The following is a 26,983-nucleotide window of genomic DNA, read 5'->3' as shown; positions in this document are numbered from 1 at the left end:
TCAACTAAAGAACACCAAATAATGTTAAACAATGGAAATGATTTCCAATGTTAATACAGATGTATAAAAAACCTGATGCATATGTATGCAGTTGCACCTTTGCTATTATATATTCTTTACAAACATCATTTGTATTCTTACTTATCTGTCTACACCCCCTAATGTCTTGCAACAAAATACCCTTTGATTTTAACACTTAAGAATTAAATCAACCAAGTAAAGTGTTAATTTCTTCAGTACTGTGCAATTGACAATTGATTTGACCAAAAGTATATTATATTTACCACTATTTTGTGCAATCATGCAAATTATGAAATTCAACCAGACATTTCCAATCAAGGTTTACTCCAGTGTATCTTAACATTTTCTCAAATATCAACATGAACCTAGTGTCACTTAATGACATAGAAAACTGCTTCCAACATTCACAAAATAAACTGGAGCTTCCAGGTTCACAAAATGATTATCACCTGACAATAACGGATAAACAAGTCTGCAACCTACCATGTTTTCCATTCAGCAATTAAAGTGCTGCTCAATTAACAATAAGGGACTTCTGAAAGCTGCTCCAAACCTTACTGGAGACTCTTCCTGTGCCTTTTTAAAGTGCTCAGAGTTTGTTCAGCAAAATAAATTCCCGGTTAACAAACATGGCAGCATTTTGAGTGGTTATGTCTAGGCATTGCAGGTACAAGTGACCATACAGATCGTTATGGAGATAACTTCATGCTTTTGCACATAAGAACAGCTTCCGTTCTGTTGTGTGGTGCTTCAATTGTGCTAACTGGGACAGAAATAAAAAATCAAAACTCAGACTGACATGGTTTCGGGATGACTCGTATTTGGACTTAAATGTTAAAGAGTGCATAACATTCGGGGAAGACGTGGCTGGGGAAAAGGTTCAGTTATTTAATAGTTTAAGTAAAAGGGATAGATGACCTAAGTTCAGGAAACTGGGGTGCAGCATTAGTTTCGACGGAGAAGGAAAATGATCAAGGCAGAAGTGGCTTGTGGTAGTAGTATAAAGGCTCCCTAAACTAGTAAGACAGGATATAAAAGACAACATAATGGAGATAGTCAGAAAGGTTCAGCAATATTCATAGGGGATTTGAATCTACATAGTGAAAGGAAGATTCTGATGGTTAAAGTTATACTGGATGAGGAGCCACATATTCTGGAGCCAACAGGACAGAAGCCTCTACTAGATCTAGTATTGAGTAATGGGATAAATTAATAATCTCATAGTCAAGGGTTGAACTACTGATGCCTACTATTCCATCCTTGAATTTCATTTCAGGAACTCTGACCAACTGGCTGTCCTTCTCCTACCTGCATTTGGGCAGAGACTAAAGAGCAAGGCATCAGAGGTAAGGACACCAAAGAGGTGGTCACATGAAGCAGCTAAAAGATTGCTTGGAGACAGTGGACTAGGCCATGTTCAATGACTCATCAGGAGATCTGAATATGTCATAAAATCATACAAAATCCTGCCCACAAAATTGTTCAGACTTTTAAGCCAAGATATTCACAATCTGCTGAGGGCTTGATAGGTGGCGTACAGGACTAATGATCCATTATGACCCCCAGAAGGCCACCTCACTTGTAAAGTGGCAACTCTGGACTAAGGGTTTGAATGCAATCACATCCTACAGAGCAAAAACCGATAATATAAATCCCAACAAAGTTTCACTTCCAGAAGAGCTTAATGCCTTTTATACTCACTTTGATTGAACATGAAGGCACCTTCATGAACCCTCAGAACCCCTGATGGTCCTAAGATCTCAGTCTCTGAGGCCAACTTGAGAGCTTCTTGAAGAAGGTAAATTCATGGAAAGCATCTGGGCTAGACAGTGTACTTGGCTAAGTACTGAAGGCTTGTGCTAATCGACTGACTGGAATGTTTACAGATATCTTCCACCTCTCACCTCAGCAATTTGAGATACCCACCCGCCATCAATCATACATGTGCCCAAGTAGAATCTGGCAAACTGACTCAATGATTATTATCCAGTAGCACTTACATCCATCATGATGAAAAGCTTTGAGAAATTGGTAGTAAAGTATTTCAATTACTACTTAATGAACAAATTGGATCAGCTCCAATTTGCCAACTGTCACAACAGATCAAAAGGAGATGCTATTTCATTGACTCTTCTATCAACTCTGGAACACCTAGACAATGAAGATGCACATGTCAAGATGTTCTTCATGGATTACAGCTCAGCATTCCACACTACTATCTCGAAACTAATCACCAAGCTCCAAGACGTTGGCTTTGGTAGCTCCCTGTGCAACTGGATCCTCGATTTCCTCACTGGAAAACCCCATTTAATACAGATTGGCAACAACATCCCCTCCCAAGGCAGTATATGGTAATATACAGTGGCATGCAAAATTTGGGCACCCCTGGTCAAAATTTCTGTTACTGTTAATAGCTAAGCGAGTAAAAGATGACATGATTTCCAAAAGGCATAAAGTTAAAGATGACACATTTCTTTAATATTTTAAGCAAGATTACTTCTTTATTTCCATCTTTTACAGTTTCAAAATAACAAAAATGGAAAAGGGCCTGAAGCAAAAGTTTGGGCATTCTGCATGGTCAGTACTTAGTAACACCCCATTTGGCAAGCATCACAGCTTGTAAACACTTTCTGTAGCCAGCTAAGAGTCTTTCAATTAATTCTTGTTTGGGGGATTTTCACCCATTCTTCTTTGCAAAATGCTTCTAGTTCTATGAGAATTCTTGGGCCATCTTGCACGCACTGCTCTTTTGAGGTCTATCCACAGATTTTTGATGATGTTTAGGTCGGGGGACTGTGAGGACCATGGCAAAACCTTCAGCTTGCGTCTGTTGACATAGTCCATTGTGGATTTTGGTGTGTTTAGGATCATTAACCTGTTGTAGAAGCCATCCTCTTTTCATCTTCAACTTTTTTTTTTACAGATGGTGTGATGTTTGCTTCCAGAATTTGCTGGTATTTAATTGAATTCATTCTTCCCTCTACCAGTGCAATATTCCCCATGCCACTGGATGCAACACAAGCCCAAAGCATGATTGATTCACCCATAGGTTTAACAGTTGGAGAGGTGGTTTTTTCATGAAATTCTGCACCTTTTTTTCTCCAAACATACCTTTGCTCATTGCAGCCAAAAAGTTCTATTTTAACTCCATCAGTCAACAGGACTTGTTTCCAAAATGCATCAGGCTTTTTTGCAAACTTCTAACACTGAATTTTGTGGTGAGGACACAGGAAAGGTTTTCTTCTGATGACTCTTCCATGAATGTCATATTTGTGCAGGCGTCGCTGCACAGTAGAACAGTGCACCACCACTCCAGAGTCTGCTAAATCTTCCTGAAGGTCTTTTGCAGTCAGACGGGGGTTTTGATTTGCCTTTCTAGCAATCATACGAGCAGTTCTCTCAGAAAGTTTTCTTGGTCTTCCAGACCCCAACTTGACCTCCACCGTTCCTGTTAACTGCCATTTCTTAATTACATTACGAACTGAGGAAATGGCTACAGAAAACACTTTGCTATCTTCTTATAGCCTTCTCCTGCTTTGTGGGCATCATTTATTTTAATTTTCAGAGTGCTAGGCAGCTGCTTAGAGGAGCTCATGACTGCTGATTGTTGGGACAAGGTTTGAGGAGACAGGGTATTTATAAAGCTTTGAAATTTGCATCACCTGGCCTTTTCTAACAATGACTGTGAACAAGCCATAGCCCTAACAAGCTAATTAAAGTCTGAGACCTTGGTAAAAGTTATCTGAGAGCTCAACTCTCTTGGGGTGCCCTAACTTTTGCATGGTGCTCCTTTCCTTTTTTTCACTCTAAAATTGTACAATACAAAAATAATACACTAACCTTGCTTAAAATGTTGAAAAGAATATTTCATCTTTAACTTTATGACTTTTGGCAATCAGTTCACCTTCTACTCACTTAACTATTCACAGTAACAGAAATTTTGAGCGGGGTGCCCAAACTTTTGCATGCCACTGTATATTTACTTTGATATAAAACCGTCTTTGAGCTTCAGTTTTAGACAGAGAAGAAAAGGCTCAGGATAAATATTTTCAATTTAAAGAAATGTACTTGTAAGGTATGAAAACATTTAGCTGAAGTAAATTGCCAAATGAAGTTAAGAAATTGGTTATTTGAGATGGAGGGGTATTCAGTTAAAGGTATCTTTTAGAATTTACAGAATTAAATTTAAATATAGCATCAAAGTTGAAGAGAGCACATAGAATTGAGCAGAGACAGGTGGTAGATCAGAAGATTGGAATGAATACAAATAATGACTGAAGAATTACAAAACAAAGCTACCTAAAATGTAAAAACAGATGGTAAGAGTTTCAATGTTAATAACATTTAAAAGATGTTGAAAGTGAATTGGTCCTTTAGAAAGTTAAGTTGAAGAATTAATAAATGAAAATCAAAATAAAATTAAGTAGTTGAAAATCTGAAATAAAAACAGAAAACTCTTAAAACGCTCAGCAGATCAGGCAGTATCTGTGAAGGGTCTTAAATCAGAAATGCTAACTTTGTTTCTCCTTCTGTAGATGCTGCCTGATCTACTGGGTGTTCATAATATGTTCTGCTTTTACTACTAAAGAACTAAATACAGAAAATAAAGAGATTGACTTGAACAGGCATTTTGCATCAGTGTTGAGTATAAAGGATAGGAGAGACATTCCAATGAGTTAAAAATTCTGAACTGAAAGGGAGGGAAGAACTCAAGAAAATCACAATCAGAGAAGTGATAGCCAGCAAATCATTGATAAGAAATGACCAATGAGATTGTTGATGCATCTAGCATCATGCAGGAAGCACAGGTAAACATTAGAAACTATTCGTAAAAATGTGACAGTAGGACATTAGGAAAACATCAAGGCAATCAGTTAATGGTTTAGTGAATTAGAGTTGGAAATAATGTTTGGATGGTTTACTGGAATTCCTCGAAGTAACAAACACAGTGAATAAGGAAAACCAGTTGATGCCCTGAGCTCTGATTCCCATACGACAAAATCAACACACAATGTGGGAAATAACATATTGGTATGGCTGGAAGACTGGTTGTCAAATGGAAAACAGAGAGTAGGAACAAAATGTCTTTTTTGATTGACAAATATAAGAGGATTGGTGTTGGGGCCTTAACATTTACAATTGAAATAATTTGGATGAAGGAACCAGAGGTGTGGTTGCTAAATCTACTCATGTCTTGTAGTAGGTAGGAAAACAAGTTGTAAAAAGGGCACAAGGAGAATCAGAATCAGATTTATAATCACTGACATAGGTCATGAAATTTGTTGTTTTGAAGTACAGTGCAATACATAAAATATACTACAAATTATAAGAAATATGATATATATATATCAAATTAAATAAGTAATGCAAAAAGAGAGCAAAATATGTAGGTAATGTTCATATGTTCATTGTCCGTTCAGTGATCTTATGACAGAGGGAAAAAAGCTGTTCCTAAAATATTGAGTGTGTGTCTTCAGGATCGTGTACCTCCTTTCTGATGATAATAATGAGAAGAGGGTATACCTTGGGCGGTGGAGGTCCTTGATGATGGATACCATCTGTTTGAGACATCACCTTTTGAAGATGTTCTCACTTAAAATGACTTACAAAGCGGGATGATATAAAGTTGCAGTAAACACACAGGACATTGATGCTGCTAATCTGCCAGACTGTTCAGATATAATTCCTATTACGTACTTCTTATTTACTTTTTTATATGTTACACAAGTCGTATGATGGTTGTTTCAGTGAACCCAGTGAGGGTCTTTCTAATCATGACACATTTCTTCCACAACAGCTTAAGTTGACATGTGGCACTACTTACATACCCATTCTAGAGTACACAGTTTAGGTTCCTCACATATAATCAATTCATGTTGTGAAATCACTGGTCAAATCACTGGCAGAGCTTAGTCATGATGGTGCTAAACGGTGACTCCTTTGCTTGCATCTTTGGAACAGCTCTATTTCTATCTTTAATGTCTCTATTTTTCCCTTTCAGGATTCTTTTGAAGACCCCAACCTGGAGTCACATGCTGAGTTTGGTTCTTTATGGGAATGCGACCTGCTCTTGGGGTTTCACAACTGGCCATTATTTGACATGCCAAGGACGCGGCCTAAGGGCTTAGCTCACCTTCAGAGGTCCGAGATCTCATAGTCCTGGAGATGGGTAGATCGAAAGTCGGTGTCCCAGCAGGAGATCGGTGTGTCATGGGGGTTGGAAGATCTATGGCTGTGTGCCCAGAGACCTGAGATCTTTGGGCACAGAGCTCGTAAAAAGCCATGCAACGGACTTTTAACATCATAAACCAGAGAGCTGGTTGTTATGTATCCCCTCTTTTGCTGTGAAACGGAGACACTTCTTTCTCCCATTTAAGGGAGAGAGACAGAGCCTGTGGTATGTCAAATACTGGATGAACAAATAGTCTTTGGAGTACTGCAAGTCTGTGTCTTTGCTGTTGCTTTGCTGCAAGCTTGGAGTGCTTGGTGATGGGTGCCAATGCTTTTTTTTGCTGGTGGTGGTGGGGGGGGGGGGGGAATCGCTGCTTGCTGCCGCTTACGCAGGGGTGGGAGGGGAGCAGGCAGGGACTTTGAGGTTCTAATATTTAACTGCCATTCATTCTTTGGGGGCACTCCTCTGTTTTTGTGGGTGGTTGTGAAGTAAAAGCATTTCAGGATGTATATTGTATACACTTCTCTGACATTAAATGTACCTTTGAAACCGTCTTGATCCATAACTGTCATCTCATTAGAGGGTTACTGTGGTTGAAAGTAATGGATATTACACTATATAATAAAAATGGATTGGAGGATACAGTCCTGCAAAAAGGGTCAACACTCCAAGCCAACAAAGCCAATGTTCAACCAACAATGACCCTCATAAAAGAATCCTTATAAAACTCACTTTGTGTAATGAGATAAAGCCAATACTACTGATACAATCGAAGCCCCCAAGAAATATAACAATTAACTAATAACCCAGCCTTTGAGCCAGGATTTTCACTCCTCATTGCAATAAAATGTTATTGCTCACTCAGAAGGGATCCCTGAAGCAAGCATCTATGTTGACTCTCTCAATCAGACTATACAGGGATGATGCTAGCTATATCCAATGCAGCAGTGAAGAGATGCAACAGTTATCTCTAAAGCTTTGCTTACATCATTGAGCCTATCATAACTACCCTTCTTCAATATATCAGAGAAATCAGACATCACTCTTCCACACTGGCAGAATTACAAGCCAGTTACAGAAGCTGTGTAAACCTGAGAACCATTATTTTCACAGAGCAATCATAAAGCACCTTTCAGAGGAAAGTTTATCTCCTTTGTGCACTGATGTGTGGAGTTAAGTGCCTTCCAATTGTGGGTATAGTAACTGAAAAATGAGCAAGCATTGAGCACTGCCACCGCTTCGATGATAGCTTTAGGTTTGAAAGTAAATGGGTTAGCTGACATTAGTAACTGAAGTGACATATGGAAATTCATACTTCATAACCTGGGAGTACCTTGTTAAATCATGTAATGATGACACATACCCCTGCACGAACTCAGCTAGATAATGATCAGTACAATGTTCTTCAATACATCACAATTTCAAAGAAACTGGTCTACTTAAACAGGAGGTAGGCTTTATGAGTATGCAGTAAATCCGTTTCATGTCTAGACATTAAAATAAATATGTCTATGAGATATGCTATTGCCTTGAACTATCAGATCAAAATGCGGCTGTTGACCAAGTCATGACATAATTCTATGCCCTGGAAGATCACACTGGGCTGCCAAATATCATTTGCAATATGTGTTGAAAGTATATGCAAATAGCAATTTCAATTATCTAAAAGAAACAATACAGAAAAATATTCTTTTCAGAAGCACTTCGGTGACCACCTTGTAGTCGGGAATCATTGGCCTCACCTCTACAATGCAATGTTCTCCTCTACTCCAGCAACTGCAGCCATCAGACTGATAGACTGCTCCCTTTCACTAGTTCTGAAGATGTTCGTGATGATTGAGTTCACCTTTAATGAACTGGCTAACTGACTCTGCAACCTGGTTTGGCTGACATGAATGACAGTGTTGCCTGAGAGGCAGTGGAAGGTGGAGAAACTAGGTGTTGTGAGCAGACAGGGTCAGCTACATCTGACTACAGCACAGCAGTGAATCTCTCAGTCTACCCACTGAGTAGGTGGGTAGCGCCCTGATTTCCTGCAACCTGTACCGCACTACCATCATTTCAATCTCCAAATCTATTGGAGAGATGGCTGATAAATGGTTTTCAAATGCTTCTTTCTTCAGTAATAGAGTCATACAGAATAGAAAATTGCCCTTCAGCCTCACTCTTCCATACCAACTGTACTGCCCAGTGAGCTACACCCATTTGCCTTTAATTGGCCCATAACTTTTTAAAACCCTCCTATCAATATGCTTATCTAGGTACATAGCTTTGAAATGTTGCTAATGTGCCTACCTCAACCACTATTTTTGACAGCTTATTCCAAATATATATTGTCATCTTCATGAAGAAGCTGCCCCTGATGTTCTATTTAAACCTTTTACTCTAATCTTAAACCCTGGGGAAAAAAATCACGTACTTTCAGTCTGTCTATGCATCTCATGATTTTATATACCTCTATCAGGTCACCATCCAACCTCCTACATTCCAGGGATTGTCTACGCAATCTCTCTTTATAACTCAGGCACCCTAAGTCCAAGCACTAACCTGTTAAATCCTTTCTGCATTCCTTCTAGGTTAGTAATATCTTTCTTTTAACAAGGCTTTTATTTATTCATTTACAGGATGTGAATGTCGCCAGCTAAGCCAGCATTTATTTCCCAGTCCTAGTTGCCCTTGAGAAGCTGGTGATGAGCTGCCTTCTTAAGCTGCTGCAGTCGTGAGCTGTAGGTACACCCACATCTGCAGGTGACAAAAACTGTACATAATACTCTATGTAAGGCCTCACTTTATAACTGCATCATAATTTCCTAATACCTGCATTCAAAGCCTTGACTGATGAACACCTTCTTCAATAATCTATCTGCTCGTGATGTTGTTTCAGCCAAATATATGCTTGCACTCTTTATTATACACCATGCAAGTCCTACCCCATTTGATCTATCAAAATGCAATACTTCACATTTATTAGGATTGACAACTATTTGCTAATCTTCAGCCTATGCAACCAATTGATCTAAATCCCCCTGTGATTTTTCACAAGCTTCGACACTATCTACAACACTACATATTTTGGTATTATCTGCAGCCTTACTAATTATTGACATCAATGGATCTGCGGTTGAGAGGGTAAGCAGCTTTAAGTTCCTCATCACCAAGGGCCTCATGTGGTCTGTACACACCAGCTGTGCGGTGAAAAAGGCACAACAGCGCCTCTGAAGGTTAAGGAAGTTTGGTATGGGCTCCAAATCCTAAGAACTTTCTACAGGGGCACGATTGAGAGCATCCTGACTGGCTGAATCACTGCCTGGTATAGGAACTGTACCTCCCTTAATCACAGGATTCTTCAGAGTGGTGCAGACAGCCCAGTCATCTATAATTGTGAACTTCCCATGATTCAGGACATTTACAAGGACAGGTGTGTAAAAAGGGTCCGCAGGATCATTGGGGTCCCGAGTCACCCCAACTATAATCTATTCCAGCTGCAACCATCCAGGAAACAGTACTGCAGCATAAAAGCCAGGACCAACAGGCTCCAGGACAGCTTCTTCCCCCAGGCCATCTAACTGATTAACTCATGCTGATTTGAGTGTATTTCTATGTTACATTGACTGTTCTATTTATTATAAATTACTATGACTGCACATTGCACATTTAGACAGAGACGTAAAGATTTTTACTCCTCATGTACGTGAAGGATGTAAAAAATAAATTCAATTCAATTCAGTTCAAATTCAACTATGTTCACATCCAAATCGGTATTTTGCGTCAGTCGTCACTGTTTAAGACACAAGTAGTACACCAGAAGTTCAGGAATGTTAGTGGGCAGAAGTAGATGTAGTCACTATTACTAAGGAGAAGGTGGTTGGGAAGCTGAAATGTCTGAAGGCCGATAAGTCACCTTGACCAGATGGACTACATGCCAAGGGTTTTGAAAAGATTGCGGAGGCATTCAAGAATCACAAAATTCTGGAATTGTACTAAAGGACTGGAAGATCACAAATGTCATTCCATTCTTTAAGAAAGGAAGGAGCCAAAAGACAGTAGATTAAAGGCCAGTGGTTGTCAAGATGTTCAGAGTCCATTATTAAGGACGATGTTTCTGGGGTACTTGGAAGTACATGATTAAATAGTGTGAAGTCAGCATGGTTTCCTTAAGGGGAAATCTTGCTTGATAAAACTTTGAAGTTCTTTGAAGAAATAGCAGGAAGGATAGACAAAGAAAAGTCAATGCATTATGTTTACTTATATTTTCAGACCTTTGACAGGGTGCTGCACATGAGACTGCTTTAGAAGATAAGACCCCATGGTATTACAGGAAAAATAGTAGCACGGACAGAATATTGGCTGGCTGGCAGAAGTTAAAGAGTTGGAATAAAGGGGGCCCTCTCTGGTTGGCTGCTGGTGATTAATGGTGTTCTGTAGTGTTTGGTGGTGGGTACACCACTTTTCATGTTATTTTTTTCATAACCTGCATGATGGAATTGATGGCTTTGTGGCCAAGTTTGCAGATGATACAATGATATCAGGTATCAGGTCTACCCAGTTCAGGACATTAAGCTGTGAACTGGTCATATCCTTCTGCATAACTATTGTAACCTTCTCCTAGGGCTTGTAATAAACTTGGCTCATTAGCTAACTCTGGCTAAGAGCCATGTGACTCAGCATTGCATGGGTAATTGTGAGAAGGCCACTTCAATAAGCAACACACATCTAGAGTCAGTATGATTCAGTTTCAACCAATCAGGAAAGTTGGAAAATTGTGGTGAACACTGTGTAAATGCTGACGCATGCAAAGTTATAGTTCACCAGGAAATAACAGACCTTACGCAGTATAAAATTAAAATGGAAGCATATTCACAGATATTTTGACTTTAACAAACAGTAAATAGAGATCCAAAGAAAAGGGGCCAGTACAGTTAAACCAGTCTAAATGTGCACATAAATGATGGAGCTCATTTCTGTCGCTGGGATGCTTCACTTTGATTATTCACACACTGAATCTGCATTCTATGTGAAAGACACCAGCCACAGTTTGAACTTCCCTCGAAGATCATTTCAAATGAACTGGCTAACTCAGAAGTATTGGCACTTCCTCTTTGAACCATTCATCTGCACAAAGCACTTCTTACAATAGGGTCTCCCCTTTGTGTGGGATCCTCCGAGTGTCTTCCCTTTGTGCTTTTCTCTGCACCTCCCACCAAAAGACCCCAAACCAAACTACTGCCCTTCAGAAATCTGATCCCACCCAACTCTGGAGAATATTCTATTGCATCCCACTAGATGTTACAACACAATACCAAACAAACCCAGCTGGCTGACACAACATTCCTAGGCTAAGCAAACAGGTCCCAGGCCTCATCTAAACAGAAGTCAAAACACTAGTCTATGAAGCCTAACTAACAGGACATACTGCATTTGCAGAAAACTGCTAAAATAAAAATGCCTCACAGCATAGCAGTGGAAATACAATAAAACATGGTCTTAACCAGGACATTACACTACTAATAGAATTATTATCATTGGACCCAAAATGCTCACTGATAGTCACTGCCACTAGCCCTGCCTCATTCCCCAGGATAAGGTCCAATGTTGCACTTTCTCCAGTAGGTCCTTCATAAGGAAGATTTCTTAGACACATTTCACAAATTCCATTCCAACAAATCCTTTCACACTATAGTTAGCCCAGTCAATATTAAAGTTGTTAAAATTTCCCACTAATACTACATTATTACATTTATAGCTAGCTGCAATCTCTACACATCTACTCTTTCAACTCCTGCTAATTATTAGGGGCCTATTATACAATCCTGTCTGAGTGCTGCCCATGAACTTAAGGACTTGAGAAAAAGGAGCAATAGTTAGGCAGTTGATTTCTGTCTGGAAGCATAGAAATGACAGATAACTTTCATACAGGAACAGGAATATTGCATGTCTGAGCTCTTTTCCAGTAGCAAAGAGATGTTTCCTACTGTCAACACCTCTCCACTATGACCATTGTCTTACTCTGATTGAGCTGAGAGATTCATCACATGGGAGAAGATTGCTAGTGCTACTTGGAAGGGTTAAAAACTAGTGTGTCTATGAAAAATCAGGTGGTCATACTGAGGGGAAGTTTAGTTGTCAGGATGACATGAGCACAGTAAAAGGAGAGGAAATTGGGGCCATGGTACTGTAGTGATTAGCACGATGCTATCACAGTTTGGCGCGTTGGAGTTCAGAGTACAATACCAGCATCCTCTGTAAGGAATTTCTGTACATCCTTCCTCCCCGTGAAATGTGTGGGTTATCTCCAGATCCTCTGGTTTCCTCCCACAGTCCAAAGATATATCGGGTAGGTGAATTGGTCATTGTAAATTGTTCCATAATTAGGTTAGGGTTAAATTGGGGCTATCGGGGGTTGCAGCGATGGTGCAGCTCAAAGGGCCAGAAGGTGTGACAGGTAAGGTGGATGAACTCCTTATATAAGGTATAAGTTGGCTCTGGGAACTGAGACATCATAACCCAGAACAGAAATGTAGCTGAGGGAAGGGCTGGCAGCTCAATATTGCAGGGCAAGAGAGGACAGCGAATTTCCTTCTTGATGAAAGAGGACATAACACAGTCCTAGGAGAGGTAATTCTTCAGACGTCATGCAATATTGGCAGAGCTTAGAAACAGTTGACACTGTCAACACTGTTACATTGACTGCTTTATTTATTATAAATTACTATGATTGCACAGTGCACATTTGGACGTAAAGATTTTTACTCCTCATTTATGTGAAGGATGTAAGAGATAGTCAATTCAATTGAATTCTATTCAGTTCATGGGCAACACTATTCTTTCTAAAAGTAGGCAGCAACTATATAAAGATGGGATTTCATTGCTCAGTTATAGGAGCAAACTGCTCAGAGTTGCACAGTTCTGCTGAATGAAGACTGGGGACTGCTAATGCTCCTGCAGAAACAAAAGGTCTACATGGATCTACTTGACATTTTACTGTGTATTAAGAGGCAAGTAAACTCTGCTTATTCCTCCATCCAGTAGCAACTACGTGAGGAGACTATTGTCAGCCCCTTACAAAATTCATGTTAGTTTCAGAGTGGAAATGATAAATCCTGGTTTTGTATAAGGTAGCAGATGGACTTTCCAACCCTCCTTGTTTTGTTTCTGCATATCTGTTTGTACTTGCAGCCAGTTTCTCGTGGACATTTCCTGATGATAGTTCCTGGAACAATGTGAATGTATGGACCCATTTTGTCTCTCACGAGTTTCCTTCGCCTGCCCATCTCCCAACACCTCCTGCCTAACCATAGCGTTCTAATGTCAAATTGTTGCACTACCCTACAGAAAGCATCAGCCATGGATGGAATCCCTAGCTGTGTCCTCAGATCATGCGCAGGTCAGCAGATGGGGAGTCATTTTTAACCTCTCCTTTCTTCAATCTGATGTTCCCACTATCATTCTGGTACCTAAGAAAAACAAAGTAATATGCTTTAATGACTACCGCCCAGTGCCTCTGACATCCACCATTCATGAAGTTCAAGAGGATGGCCATGGCATAATTCAAGTCCAGCCTCCCAGACAAGTTCAACCTATTTCTCTGGCCCACACTGGAGTACCTGGACAGAAAAGACTATTGTTTATTGACTATAGCTCTGCCTTTAATTCTAAAATTCCAAGCAAACTCATCTTCAAATTCTGAGACCTGGGAGTCTGGAACTCAACACATCTCTCTGCACATGGATTCTCGATTTCATGACCAACAGCAGACAGTAAGGATAGGCAGCAACACTTCTGCAATGATTATTTTCAGTACTGGTGCCCCACACGACAGTGTCCTTAGCCTCCTACTCTACTCCCTGTACACTCACAACAGCATGGCCACATTCTGCTCTAATTCCATCTATAGATTTGTTGATGATACCATCATAGTAGACTGAATCACAAAAAAACACTGATTCTGAGTACAGGAAAGAGGTACACAGCTCTAGAAGTTTGGTGTCATGACAACAACCTTTCCTTCAATGTCAGTAAAACAAAAGAGCTAGATATTGACTTCAGGAAGTGGGTAGTGCATAAATGATGCTAAGGTCAAGAGCCTCGAGCTCCTAGGAGTGAACATCAATGACTGTCTTCTTGGTCTAATCATGCTGACGCTAGGGCCAAGAAAATGCATCAGTACCTCTGCTTTCTCAGGAGCCTAAAGAAATTTGGCATGTCACCTTTAACAATTGACAATTTTTGTCAATGCACCATGGAAAGCATCTTATACAGATGTGTAACAGCTTGGAATAGCAACTGGTCTGCTTGAGACTGCAAGAAACTGCAGAGAATCATGAGAACTAGCTTCCCTTCCTTGGACTCTGTTTACACTTCTTGCTGTCTCCGTAAAGTAGCTAACATAATCAGAGACCCCACGCATGCTGGAGATTCTTTCTTCTCCCCTCTCCCATTGGGCAGAAGATGGAAAAGCCTAAAAACCTGTAACAGCAGGTTGAAGTACAGCTTCGATTTATAAGACTATTGTCCTCTTAGCATAAGGTGAATAACTTGACCTTACAATATACCTCATTAAAGCCTTATACTTATTGTCTGCCTGCACTACATTTTCTCTGTAACTGTAACACTATATTCTGAATTCTGATATTTTTTTAATACAGTGTTGTAATGAAATTATCTGCATGGATGATATGCAAAACAAAGATTTTCACTGTACCATAGTGTAAGTGACAATAATAAACAAACTTACCTGTCTTGTTTAACCTTTTGCAATGACAGTATCTGAGGTGATGCTATGTAGTGTCAGATGTAATATCCATTGAGATTGCACAATAATGCAATGAGATGTGCACGCCACTCTGATTTCCTGCATTCTTCACTCCTGACTTGAGGGTCTCACTGGTCCATTTGCCATAAAGGGAAGGACATTCTTGAGGACCTGGTGGCCTCACTGAAGTTACTGGCAGTCTTTACCAACAGTATGAAGGTGAGGTCTGGCTCTATACCAAGTTAAAATATCCTAAATGTAAAGATTTAATCAGCATGTATGTATTATATGTATAAAGTCATGATTGCATGATTAGGAATGTGTGGTGTGTATATGGGATTGTGTTTATCTGTTAATGAAGGTAGCTGATCTTCATTGTGAGTGGGAGTTAGTATGGGGGTGACAGAGAAGGGGCTGCGGGTGCACTTCAGCTATGGCATTAAAAATGAACAAAATAAGCGTGCAGAACTGACCTTGATAGATCTAGTGAAGTCAGAATATTTCCTTTGAGCTTGTTTAATTGTCCTTATAGAATCACTCCCTCTGAGATGTCAACATTTTTCTGTCCTGCTATACTTATGGCCACATAGGAGTTCTGCCATTTATCTTTTGAACCAAGATCTCTAAGTTCTCTTCATAGAACCTCTGATCTCCCTCCCTTTCCCCTACACAGTCTCCCTTCAATGGTGTTCATCAACTGCATTGCTGATATTCTGTTGCCTTGGGAAGCTCTGCCCTGATTGCTGCAATTCAGATTCACAGTTCATCCGTAAGAATCCATATGACTGCTATGTAAGGAAGTGCCAAAGGTGTGATGGCTAGTTGGAAATTGTTTGGAAACAAGATTGACAAAACCAAACCCCAAGGGCAGCTTATGGCCTCATGAGAGGGAACAGACTCAGGGTGTAGGTGATCTGGTACAGATGGTGTCATAGGTACCAAGTTCAGATCAGGTGCACCATGCAAAAAGTTAAGAGTTCTAGAAATATAGTAAACCAACCTTGATGTTAATAATTTCTCTATTCACACTGACATTATACATTATTCTCTCCTCTTTCCTGCCTTTACAACTCTTTAAAGCCTGTAATATCTCTGGTTTGGGATATTTATTTTTCTTCTTTGATGCTGCTTACCCTGCTGAAAAGTTCTAGTATTCTATGTTTTCACTAGAAATATTGGGGGTCTCTGATATTTTGCTTACAGAGAGTTCTGCTTGTTTTATATCTGGAAGATACAAAACATATAACTGGCAGTCAACACATGAATACAATTCCCTAGATTTTAGGAACCTAGTAGTAACTGATCCATTTTCCTTCTGTGGGGATTATGATAATGAAATTTGCTCAATTATTGCTTTAGAACTACTGAAGTGGGGCACCTCAAAGTTTATTGCTAGCTTCCAGCTCTCTCTTGCTCAAAGTAACTACACAGCAAATAAGTGTAAGCGCATGCTTGTAGTAGTGAGGTTATCTAAGACATTAGTGAATAAGGGAGCAATACATTGTCACTTTAAATAATGAGATTAAAGAAGTAGGCAGGAATTGAAGAACCACTGAAAAGGAAGGTAAATCAAATTAAATCATTTACCAAAGTAAATTAAAGCAAATAAGAAATACTGGATGGAGGTGGGGGATGGAGGTGGGGCTGGGGGGCTGAAGGCAGGGAATGATGAATGGACAATGGAAAGTAAGAAGTGTGTATTATCAATTAAGTTTTAGAACTTTCTAACAACAGTTTATCACCAAGGGAAATAAGGTCCTGTAGTTTAAGTTACTGTAATTAACTTTCTGTAAAGAATTTAATAGGTAATCATATGAAAAGCCAGCAAATTTTTCAGAATAATAGGTAAACCATCAGTTATATGTTAATTTTAGGAGGCATAGATAGAACTATTTAGAATAACCGAACAGTCCTTTAAATTCACAGTTCCTAGTGTAGTTCTTAATCCCCAAGACATGCTGCTTGATTTGCACGTAAATAGCGGCGTTCTCCACAAACATTCCCTACTTGTCCAGCAAAATCCAAATAATTGTGATATTGTTTACCTACTTTCAAAACTCGGCTTGAAATATTTTGTTCTAGCAGTATCCTCTATGATGCACCAAAGAGTAATTTTAACATAAGTGCTGATGCTGGAATTAAAAACATTTAGAAGGTCCCACTCTGATAGGTAAATGCAAATGCATTAGGATTGGAAGCTCCTACAGAGTCTATTCAAGCATTTAATTGTTTTATTCCCCTAAATATGATTCTAGAAAAGAAATGATTAACAAAATTATTGGAACACTATCCAAAAAGTTTTGTTACGACAATCTGTAAAAACCTAATTTTTGAGAATATAATAATAATCACAAACCAACCAGCAATGTATCTGCAGTTGCTACAATCTGACATTTATAGGAAGTATTGTTAGAGGCATAGATGATTTCTACGCAGTATTGCAAAAAATACATCTGAAAGGATTGATCAAAACAATTGTAATTACCTTCATACGTTCCACTTTCTAATAGAGAACCACTTTTCTCAAGTTCCATAAATTCTTCCACAGTCACAAAATTGTAGTCAACACCAGGGACCTCTCCCTCTTTAGGTGGTCTTGTAGTGCCTAAGAGAGTAAAAAGCAAGGCAAAAGTTAACTACAGTTACAGTCCACAGACAAACAGATTCAATTTTTTAAATTGAGCAAAATTTGTGAATCTAAATGCTAGAAACAAGTTAACAATAAATAATATATATATAGATAGTTCATTTTTTACAATGCCTTTGACTGTCTAAATGTTGTAACTCCAAAGTGACAGAAGAAAATAATGAAGATAATACATTTGGTCTAGATATAAAAGAAATCTGGTTTCAGATCTTAAAACTTCTATGTTATTATAGAACTCTCTTTTTAATAATGTAAATTTAGGTAAACTTTCACCATGATGATTAACTTATTATCAAGAAGAACAGTTTATTTAGAAAAAAATCAAAAAGATGATTACCCATATACCTAAATGACAACTTTAAGATAACAACTTAAAGAAGCCACACTTTGAAAAGAATCTTCTGATATGGAAAATTCAAAGTAATATTAAAAATAAATTAGAATTCACCATGCCTGAATATAAAAGAAGTGACATTGTTTAATAAGGGTATAAAACCATATGTCTGGAAATAAAAAGCTTTCTTTTGTGAGAAAATTCAAAATTAATCTCATGTAATTAGGTAGAAGTCCAGTGGTTAATACTGATGGTAAGTCTAATGCATGTTTGCTATTGGAATAACTAGCTAAGCGAAACAATAACAAAAACAGCCTGTTTATATTGATTTGCAATTAAAAAATAAACCAAATATGCAGAAAATATTAGTCATTATAGAGTAATTATGCTTAATGTATACTGCATCCTATGAAATTTAAAATACTAAATAAAGCTTATTAACTTAAAATGTCAAAACTCAAAAAGATGAGAGAGAACTTCAAGATTATTGTCAATATATAAAATGCTACTAAAATAACTAGGCTATGTAATAATATATACAAATAGCTGGAGTTGAGAGGTGAGCATAAGCATGCTGAGAGAAATGCAGACAGGCTTGCAGACTTGACTGTAAGATTAATGAAAGCAAGATGGAAAGAAACCCAAGTTGTTTTTAAAAAAACTGCACAAACCACAGTAAACTTCATTAAGATTGTAGTTTGTTTAAAACAGTATCATCAAGAAGTTTGTCGGAGTTGAGGTGCAAAAATTACCATATGCAAATGGGCTTCAAACTAGGATTCAAGCAAGAAGATAAATTATATGAATGATTATTTCATTTGAGTAATACAGAAAAAAGCTTCAATTATGTAGTAGAGTATGACATCTTTCTGTTTTGCAAGCAATGAAATAGTTTTGCACTACAGTCAATGTTGTACTGTAGGAAATGTGGCAGCCAGATTTTGTGCAAATTCCTATGATTAATTTGGTAAAACTGACCAGATAATCAGCTTTTAGGATATTAGTGATGGTTAAATAATAACCAGGACACCAGGGAGCATTTTCCTGCTGCTTTTTTTTTTTATGATAGTCATAAAGTTATAGAGTTGTGCAGCACCAAAATGGGCTCTTCAGCCCAGCATGTAAATGCTAACCCATATGCGCATCTAAACTAATCCTGCTCACCTGCATTTGATCCAAATCTTAATGTGCCTTTTCTGTAATGACATAGAATGTTTTATCTCCATCTCAGTGGACAGAGGGGTTCTCAGTTTAACATCTTATCCAAAAGATGCATCTTTGACAATGCAGCACTTGTTCAGCACTGCTTTGAGCTATCAGCCTAGACCATGTGCTTCAGTGAGACTTGAATCCACAAATGTCTGACTCAAAGTTGCAGGTGGCACCAAGAGAATAGACACATTATCACATACAAAAAATGCATTATGACAATTCAAAGCTTTAAAATAAATGAAATGGACATGCATGTCAAATTGAAAGATTTAAAAAAAACAAAGCAACATCAGACCAGAAAAATTGCCAGAAACAATACATATACGTAGTGTAGTGGGCAATGGAGAAAGTGCAAATGAATCAAGAAGCTAACATGACAGCCTTGTCCAAAAGGTACAAGAACATTAATAGAAAACTAGAATACCATTCAAAAGACAGAATTAATCCTCACTATCAACTTAAGTATTAGTTCAACAGCAACATGACTATAGATATGAAAGATTTTGCCTGACAATTCTCTATGAGAATATAACAATGCTAATTCAGTTCAGATGGAACATCACCCCAGTACTCTGTTAAATAGACCCTAACCTAAAGACATTATGCCTCATTTGCATTTCTCATTTGTATGCATCCTGCGTGCAAAATCTAATAAAATCACACAATCTCAAAAAGAATATTGATGTACTCAAAAGATTCAGGCAATAGTCACTGCAATTTTTCTGGTTTTAAGGGATTAAGCTATGAAGAAAGGTCAACCAACACAATTTATTTCACACAAGGCCTTTGACAAGGTTCCACATGGAAGGTTAGTTAGGAAGGTTCAATCGTTAGGTATTAATATTGAAGTAGTAAAATGGATTCAACAGTGGCTGGAAGGGAGATGCCAGAGAGTAGTGGTGGATAACAGTCAGGTTGGAGGCCGGTGACTAGTGGTGTGCCTCAGGAATCTGTACTGGGTCCAATGTTGTTCGTCATATACATTAATGATCTGGATGATGGGGTGGTAAATTGGGTTAGTAAGTATGCAGATGATACTAGGTGGTGTTGTGGATAATGAAGTAGGTTTTCAAAGCTTGCAGAGAGATTTAGGCCAGTTAGAAGAGTGGGCTGAAAGATGGCAGATGGAGTTTAATGCTGATAAGTGTGAGGTGCTACATTTTGGTAGGACTAATCAAAATAGGACATACATGGTAAATGGTAGGGCATTGAGGAATGCAGTAGAACAGAGTGATCTAGGAATAATGGTGCACAGTTCCCTGAAGGTGGAATCTCATGTGGATAGGATGGTGAAGAAAGCTTTTGGTATGCTGACCTTTATAAATCAGAGCATTGAGTATAGGAGTTGGCATGTAATGTTAAAATTATACAAGGCATTGGTGAGGCCAAATTTGGAGTACTGTGTACAGTTCTGGTCACCGAATTATAGGAAAGATGTCAACAAAATAGAGAAAGTACAGAGAAGATTTACTAGAATGTTACCTGGGTTTCAGCACCTAAGTTACAGAGAAAGGTTGAACAAGTTAGGTCTTTATTCTTTGGAGCGTAGAAGGTTGAGAGGGGATTTGATAGAGGTATTTAAAATTATGAGGGGGATAGATAGAGTTGACATGGATAGGATTTTTCCATTGAGAGTAGGGGAGATTCAAACAAGAGAACTGAGTTGAGAGTTAAGGGGCAAAAGTTTAGGGGTAACACAAGGGGGAACTTCTTTACTCAGAGAGTGGTAGCTGTGTGGAACAAGCTTCCAGTAGAAGTGGTAGAGGCAAGTTCGATATTGTCATTTAAAAAAAATTGTATAGGTATATGGACAGGAAAGGAATGCTGAGTGCAGGTCAGTGGGACTAGGTGAGAGTAAGCATTCGGCACGGACTAGAAGGGCCGAGATGGCCTGTTTCCATACTGTAATTGTTATATGGTTATATGGTTATACAACAAAAAAATGACTAAGATGTAATATCATGTAGAGCTACAAAAGAAAAAAGACAGAAACCTAAACTAGACATGCTATTTAATTAGCAGTGTGTCTAATAGGCTCCAGTGCCTGGATGAGGATCACTGCCATGAGGTTTTATGCATTCTGGAGAACTGATTGTTGGTTATGATGAGACTGTGAATCTAGTACTTCATCAGCAGGAGCACCCTATTGCAACTGGCTTTCCCTACTCATTTCTTGCTAATCATACCTTACCAGAAAATTGCATCTCTTTCCAACTAGTGAAACAGTTTTTTCTGCCTTTGGGATATGGGTCAGAAATGTTTTGTAGGTCAGAGTACAAGGCCCTGGGGCCCCTTTGGTAGCCTTTAGGATTAGATTGTATTCATTTATGATCTTAGTGTGCTGATTCCATGTTAGAGTAAGCCAGAATTTCATGAAGTCACTGAGATCATTCTTGTTGACAAAGCTCATTTCAGGAAGATAGGGTTTCTTATTGGTTTTTGACTATTAGAAGGAGGTGCCTGCACTGATTTGGTTTATGAGCTGGTCCCCTCTTGCCTGCTGAATCTTACTAAGGGCAATAGACCCTGAATTATGATAACTTGAATTCCATTGCCATTAGTTCCTTAACCGCTCCCACTATCTCTATTATGAAGCAACCTGCTTTGTCAGAATTCATCTTCTGATCATCAAACTCAGATCTACAGCTGAGCTATTTCTTGCCTTCAACCATGCAAATGCCTGTAACTCAGAATTATTTTCCTAATAATTATATCTCTTCATCTTTGAGGAGTGCCTCAAAATATTGCTCCCAAGGCCAATTCTTTTAGCACTTTTCTCAGTCCTTCCTCTCCCTGCTTTGATTTCCTGACTGCCTGTAAAAGCTTTTCAGAAAATTTCATTATAAGAAAGCTGCTGTAAAGATATGCAAGGCCTGAAGCAGCAAGATTAATGGCAAAAGGTTTCAAGGCATCAATTCTATAAATATGGTGGAAAGTATTTCACAAAACTATAGTTAGGGATAAATGAGTTGACTAATCCATTTAGATTATTAGTTATTTGCTTTTAGTGATAGGTCGGCCAGTTCCTAATAAATATTCCTAATAAGTGCATGTCATCATTATTGAGAGACTTACTGGGTTACAACAGATTAAATACTTCACCCCACAAAGCTAAGTGCTTCCCAGAACCTAGTTATAACAGTATAGTACATCTCTTTCATCCTTCTTAAAATCATGAGTGCACTGGTGTTCTATTTTTAAATTGGCAGTACTCTTACTGTTTTCAGATACAGGCATCAGGCAATGGTTAGAACTGGATGAACAGAGTTATTGATCCTAGTTACTCAGACCAGAATTTAATATGCATAAGGCATCTAAACAAACAAAAAAACAAATTTAATTCCACACATAAAGCTACTTGTTTCTGGCAGCAGATATTATCAAGCATAATCATACAATACTCACTTAGAAATACAAAAATATGCAATTCAGATTATGAATTTAACACAGGCTTGAAGCATAAACAAATTTGAATCCTGAGACTAGCCATCTTATTGAGCCAAGAAAGCTTCTAAAGCTCTAATTAGTATACAAAATGTGATGTAGAGAATGAACTAAGCCACTGTTCTGGAACACCCTGCATCCTGCCACTATTGTTTTATGAATTAGTTACGACTAGTTCCTGCCTGAAAATAACAGCGGATACTATAGCACAGTTCTTTTTCTCCTTTTTTTGGTTGTAGGAAAAAGACAATATTTCAGAAAGAAACACATTGCTAAGTGAATAAATGTTCTCTATTAATGTAAATATTGATAAAGCATATTTTGAAAATGGTTACTTCAGTGCACAATTTTTCAAAAGCAAAATAATCAGCAGGTATACGAAACAAATGACATCCCACTAATAGAATGAGCATCAATTTGAATGTAGGCCACATGCATATATTAAAAATCTTTTTAGTATGAATACCACTGCCAGTTTGATTTTACTCTGATATTGTACTTTCTGTCCTTAAGGCTGTCACTGAAGAGTTATGAGAAAAATAACAATCATATGATTGCATACAATTTAAGACAATTGACTAAATCTATAATAGTCCCTTTTTGTGGTGATAAATATATTGACATTATAAACATCATGAAAAAAAATGGGATAAAATGCATACACAAAGATTACTGAATATATGTGGTGACCAGACATCTTGTTGTTTTCATTAAGCTCAATCTCTTCAGCAGCCTGCTCTGAAAATATTGCAGTGTTGTCATGTTCCCAATAAATTCTGTAGCAAATCCGATATTCCTAGCTCTGGAGATATTTGTATGAGTAAATGTGAGGTGTCACAGTTGTATTATCACTTACAGCAGCAACATGGGGTTCAATGAACTGATAGGGCATTAATTCAACCTTCCTCTTTTGAAGATTGTCACGAAGGGTCTTAGACATGAAATGTCAATGTTTTCCCTTCCAAATATGCTGCTGGTCTGCATTTTATGCTTGTACTTCAGATTTTCAACTTCTGTATTTTTTGTTATTTACCTTTTCTAAAATTCTTTCTTAGTAGCGCTGGCAGTGAGTCTAATCACTGACACAGACTTAGAGGGAAAATTCAGCCCAAAGTTGTCACTGGGCCATTTTGCCATCAGTATTTCAGAAGGCTGAAGATGCCAAGTCAACTTTGTAGACCAGAATGTAGTAAAAGAGAATGAACAAACCAGAGAATTAGGTTTACTTTGAACTGCAGAAAGGATTAGTGATAAAAAAAACAAGTTAATGACAATGGTGTAGCACCATTATACGCTACTCTGTTTGCAGCCTTAATCATATATCTTTCAGACATTTTAGCAAAGCAACAATGCCCCACTAAATGTTTCATTGTATCCCACATGACAATTACTGCCTACTATTCAACCATGGCAGCCTAACTTCTATAAATACTGACTATTTAAAAACATAGTATAATGCTGTTGCTTCAACACTTGCAACCACAGTTTAAAAATGTAATTTTAAAAGATTTTCTCCATCATATATATGAGTAATTCCTCATTTGTAAATTGACTTTTGAGTCATGGCCGTTTCTTCTCATCTAGGATTAATAGGTAAAACCCTTATATTACCTTTACTTACACGAATATTTGCTTCAGGACTGTGACTTCTATAGAAAGTAAACTAGGGCATAATGTAAAACATGAAACCCATTAATCCTCCAGTTTCGTGCTAGGTAAGTTGTATTAAAGTTATCTACAAAATGTTGCTTAAGGAATGCCTTTCCTTAAAAAAATCTACTTGAAAATTAAAATTAAAATGTAAATTACCATTTAATCCTTCAATTTCAAATAACTAATGAGGTTTGCATGCTACACGTGGAGTTGTACAGTTGAATCTGTATTCTTACAGTATAGCCACAAAACTTTGACAAGTAGTTTCATTGCCTGAAATGTATTTCAATTTCCATTCATTTTTTATTTACTGGTCGATGTCCTAAAGTCAGCCTCAGAAGAAGAGGGCTGGGTGGTATATTTTAAATACAAAACTGCACAATACCCACTAACTTAAGACCAGTTTCCACTGTGTCAATGCTATTCCAATGCATTCCTCAAGTAGCAAAACAAAAGAGCTAGGGAGTGGCAGAACACAGGTTCCTCTTTACATCAACAATGCTGAAGTCGAGAAGGTTGAGAGCTACAAACTCCTGGGAATGAACATCACCAATAGCCTGACTTGGTCAAACTACACATCAGCTTCTCCATTTCCTCAGGAGGCTAAAATAATTCGGCATGACCCCATTGATCCTCATTATTTTTAATGGATGTACCATAGAAATCATCCTTTTCTGATGCATCGTGGTTTGGTTTGGCAACTGCTCTGGACCTGACTGCAAGTAGCTACAGAGATGTGGACATAGCTCAATAGATCACAAAATCCAGCTCACAATCCACATACTCTGTCTACACTGCATGCCATCTCAGTAAACTTTACTTACTTACTGTCTGTTACACTGTTCCAGTTTAAGACAGCAATGAAGGTCTTCCATCTCTGGCACTGTTCAGATTTTCCCTCATTGTGTCAGTAGCTCGGTTTTCATTACTGTCAGTCATGCAAGTCCTGGATGGAGACTCAGGAATATTGTCATACTCAGATGTAGAAGGATTCTTTATTGCATAGAAAAAGCACACACACTAAAAGAGCCCTAACAGTGATACAACTGAGTCAATGTACTTGACATTCACCTGTGGGATCAGGGTTGGAATTAAACCCAGATTATTTGATGAAACTTGCTTCTTGTTATTAACAAAGTATCAACACTTTGGGCAATCTCAATCCAATTCAGATTCTTTGACACTATTTTATCCCTTTATCTAATACCAGATACATACGTATCCCTTTCCGGAAAACACAATATAGTACTATGTGACTTATAACTGATCATGATTCTTCTACAGCCCAAAACTAATAATTTTATTAGGATTTTAAGCATGATTTTACAGGTGTGAAAATGCATAACATACCTTTAGTTAAGGATGAGATTAATTGTTTGGTGCTAAGTCATAGAAATGGCAAAGAAAAAGAAAACAAAAATATTATTCTTTACAGTGCTTAGTTCAAACAACAAAACTTCAAAATTGATTCAAAAGTGTTGCACAGTATTGATAACCTTCACCCGATGAGAACAAAATTAAAATTGTGCATTAGCTGATTAAGCCTCAATATCATCATTGATTAAATGGGAAAACTGATGCATAATCACTGAAATGAGTTATATTAAATAGATACTTGACAGCAGAGGAATCTCACAGGAAGAAGTGGTTGCCTGTGATACTCATCAACAAAATACTGCAATTTATATGATAAATTCATCAGAAAAAAATTATAGCTGTCTATATTTAGATTTGAGTTAGCAATACAATTTGCTAAGTATCTCACTAAAATACAGATTTTTCTATTTATTGTAGCATATTAGTTCTATTGTTAAGTTTTCAAGCAAATAATTATATACATCTACATTAAAACTATACCTTGTGATAAGCCAACAAACAAGTACTACAGTGAATTTGGATTAATTAGGGCATATTGGGACCAATACATTTTGGCCCAATTAGCCTAAGTTTCATGGAAATAGTTTAAAAGGAATAAGAATGATAAACTACTGTAACAAATTATGCATTTAAATGAAATACAGAACAAATTAGAACACTATCAATATAACTACAGTACAATAAAACTGAGCATTAGTTTCTAATAGTTATCAACAGAGGTAGTTATTCAGTACCATGATCTGTGGAGTGACTGTAAATGAACAAAATCAGCACACCACCGAGTGTACAGTAGATAACGGACTACCTTCATACAATGCTATCGATGAATACATCCATCAAATCTTCATTTTGATTGTAACATTCAAGATGATTGTTGATACTATCAAACTCTTCGTGCTTCCTAACTGGTTGAAGTAGTGAAATTGTTTTATTTTCACTCCAGATCATTTCTGGTATGACAAGCCAGAATGCTTGAAACTGCAGTGAGCAAAACAATTCTGAATTGTCTCACTGCTTGTTCTTCATCAACTGTCAGTGACAAAAATCACTGCTTTTTGAACACAAACACATGCAATGGATGCTATTTAAAAATATTCGCTCTAAGCATGGTGTAGCGTCTAACGACTACACAAGTGTGCATGTCTGGTGCCAGTTAGAAACTTTTTGGCAAGATAAATGTCACTCAACTTCACTCATACCAACACTAAACTGTTTCCACAACCTATGGACTCACTTTCAAAGACTCTCCATCTCATGTTCTTGATATTGATTTTGTTTTCTCTTTTGGTATTTGCAGTTTGTTATCTTTTGGACATTAGCTGTTTGTCCATCTTATTATGTGCAGTCTTTCATTGATTCTATCATATTTCT

At 37.8% G+C, this 26,983-nt stretch overlaps 1 protein-coding gene across 20 annotated transcripts in view; it reads right to left on the bottom strand.

Annotated features, from left to right (window-relative positions):
• magi2a (membrane associated guanylate kinase, WW and PDZ domain containing 2a) overlaps nt 1-26,983 on the bottom strand; it is a 556,955-nt gene that overhangs the window by 256,922 nt on the left and 273,050 nt on the right. For all 20 annotated transcript variants that reach the window (XM_073066607.1, XM_073066606.1, XM_073066590.1 and 17 more), the window contains exon 3: nt 17,431-17,550. In XM_073066607.1, the coding sequence (XP_072922708.1) occupies nt 17,431-17,550 (120 nt within the window). The remainder of the gene's footprint in view (nt 1-17,430; nt 17,551-26,983) is intronic.

Source organism: Hemitrygon akajei, chromosome 14 (genome assembly GCF_048418815.1).
Source record: "Hemitrygon akajei chromosome 14, sHemAka1.3, whole genome shotgun sequence".
In the NCBI taxonomy this organism is placed as follows: Eukaryota; Metazoa; Chordata; class Chondrichthyes; order Myliobatiformes; family Dasyatidae; genus Hemitrygon; species Hemitrygon akajei.
Note: the sequence above shows the minus strand (reverse complement) of the source record. Positions and strands in the feature narration are given on the sequence as shown.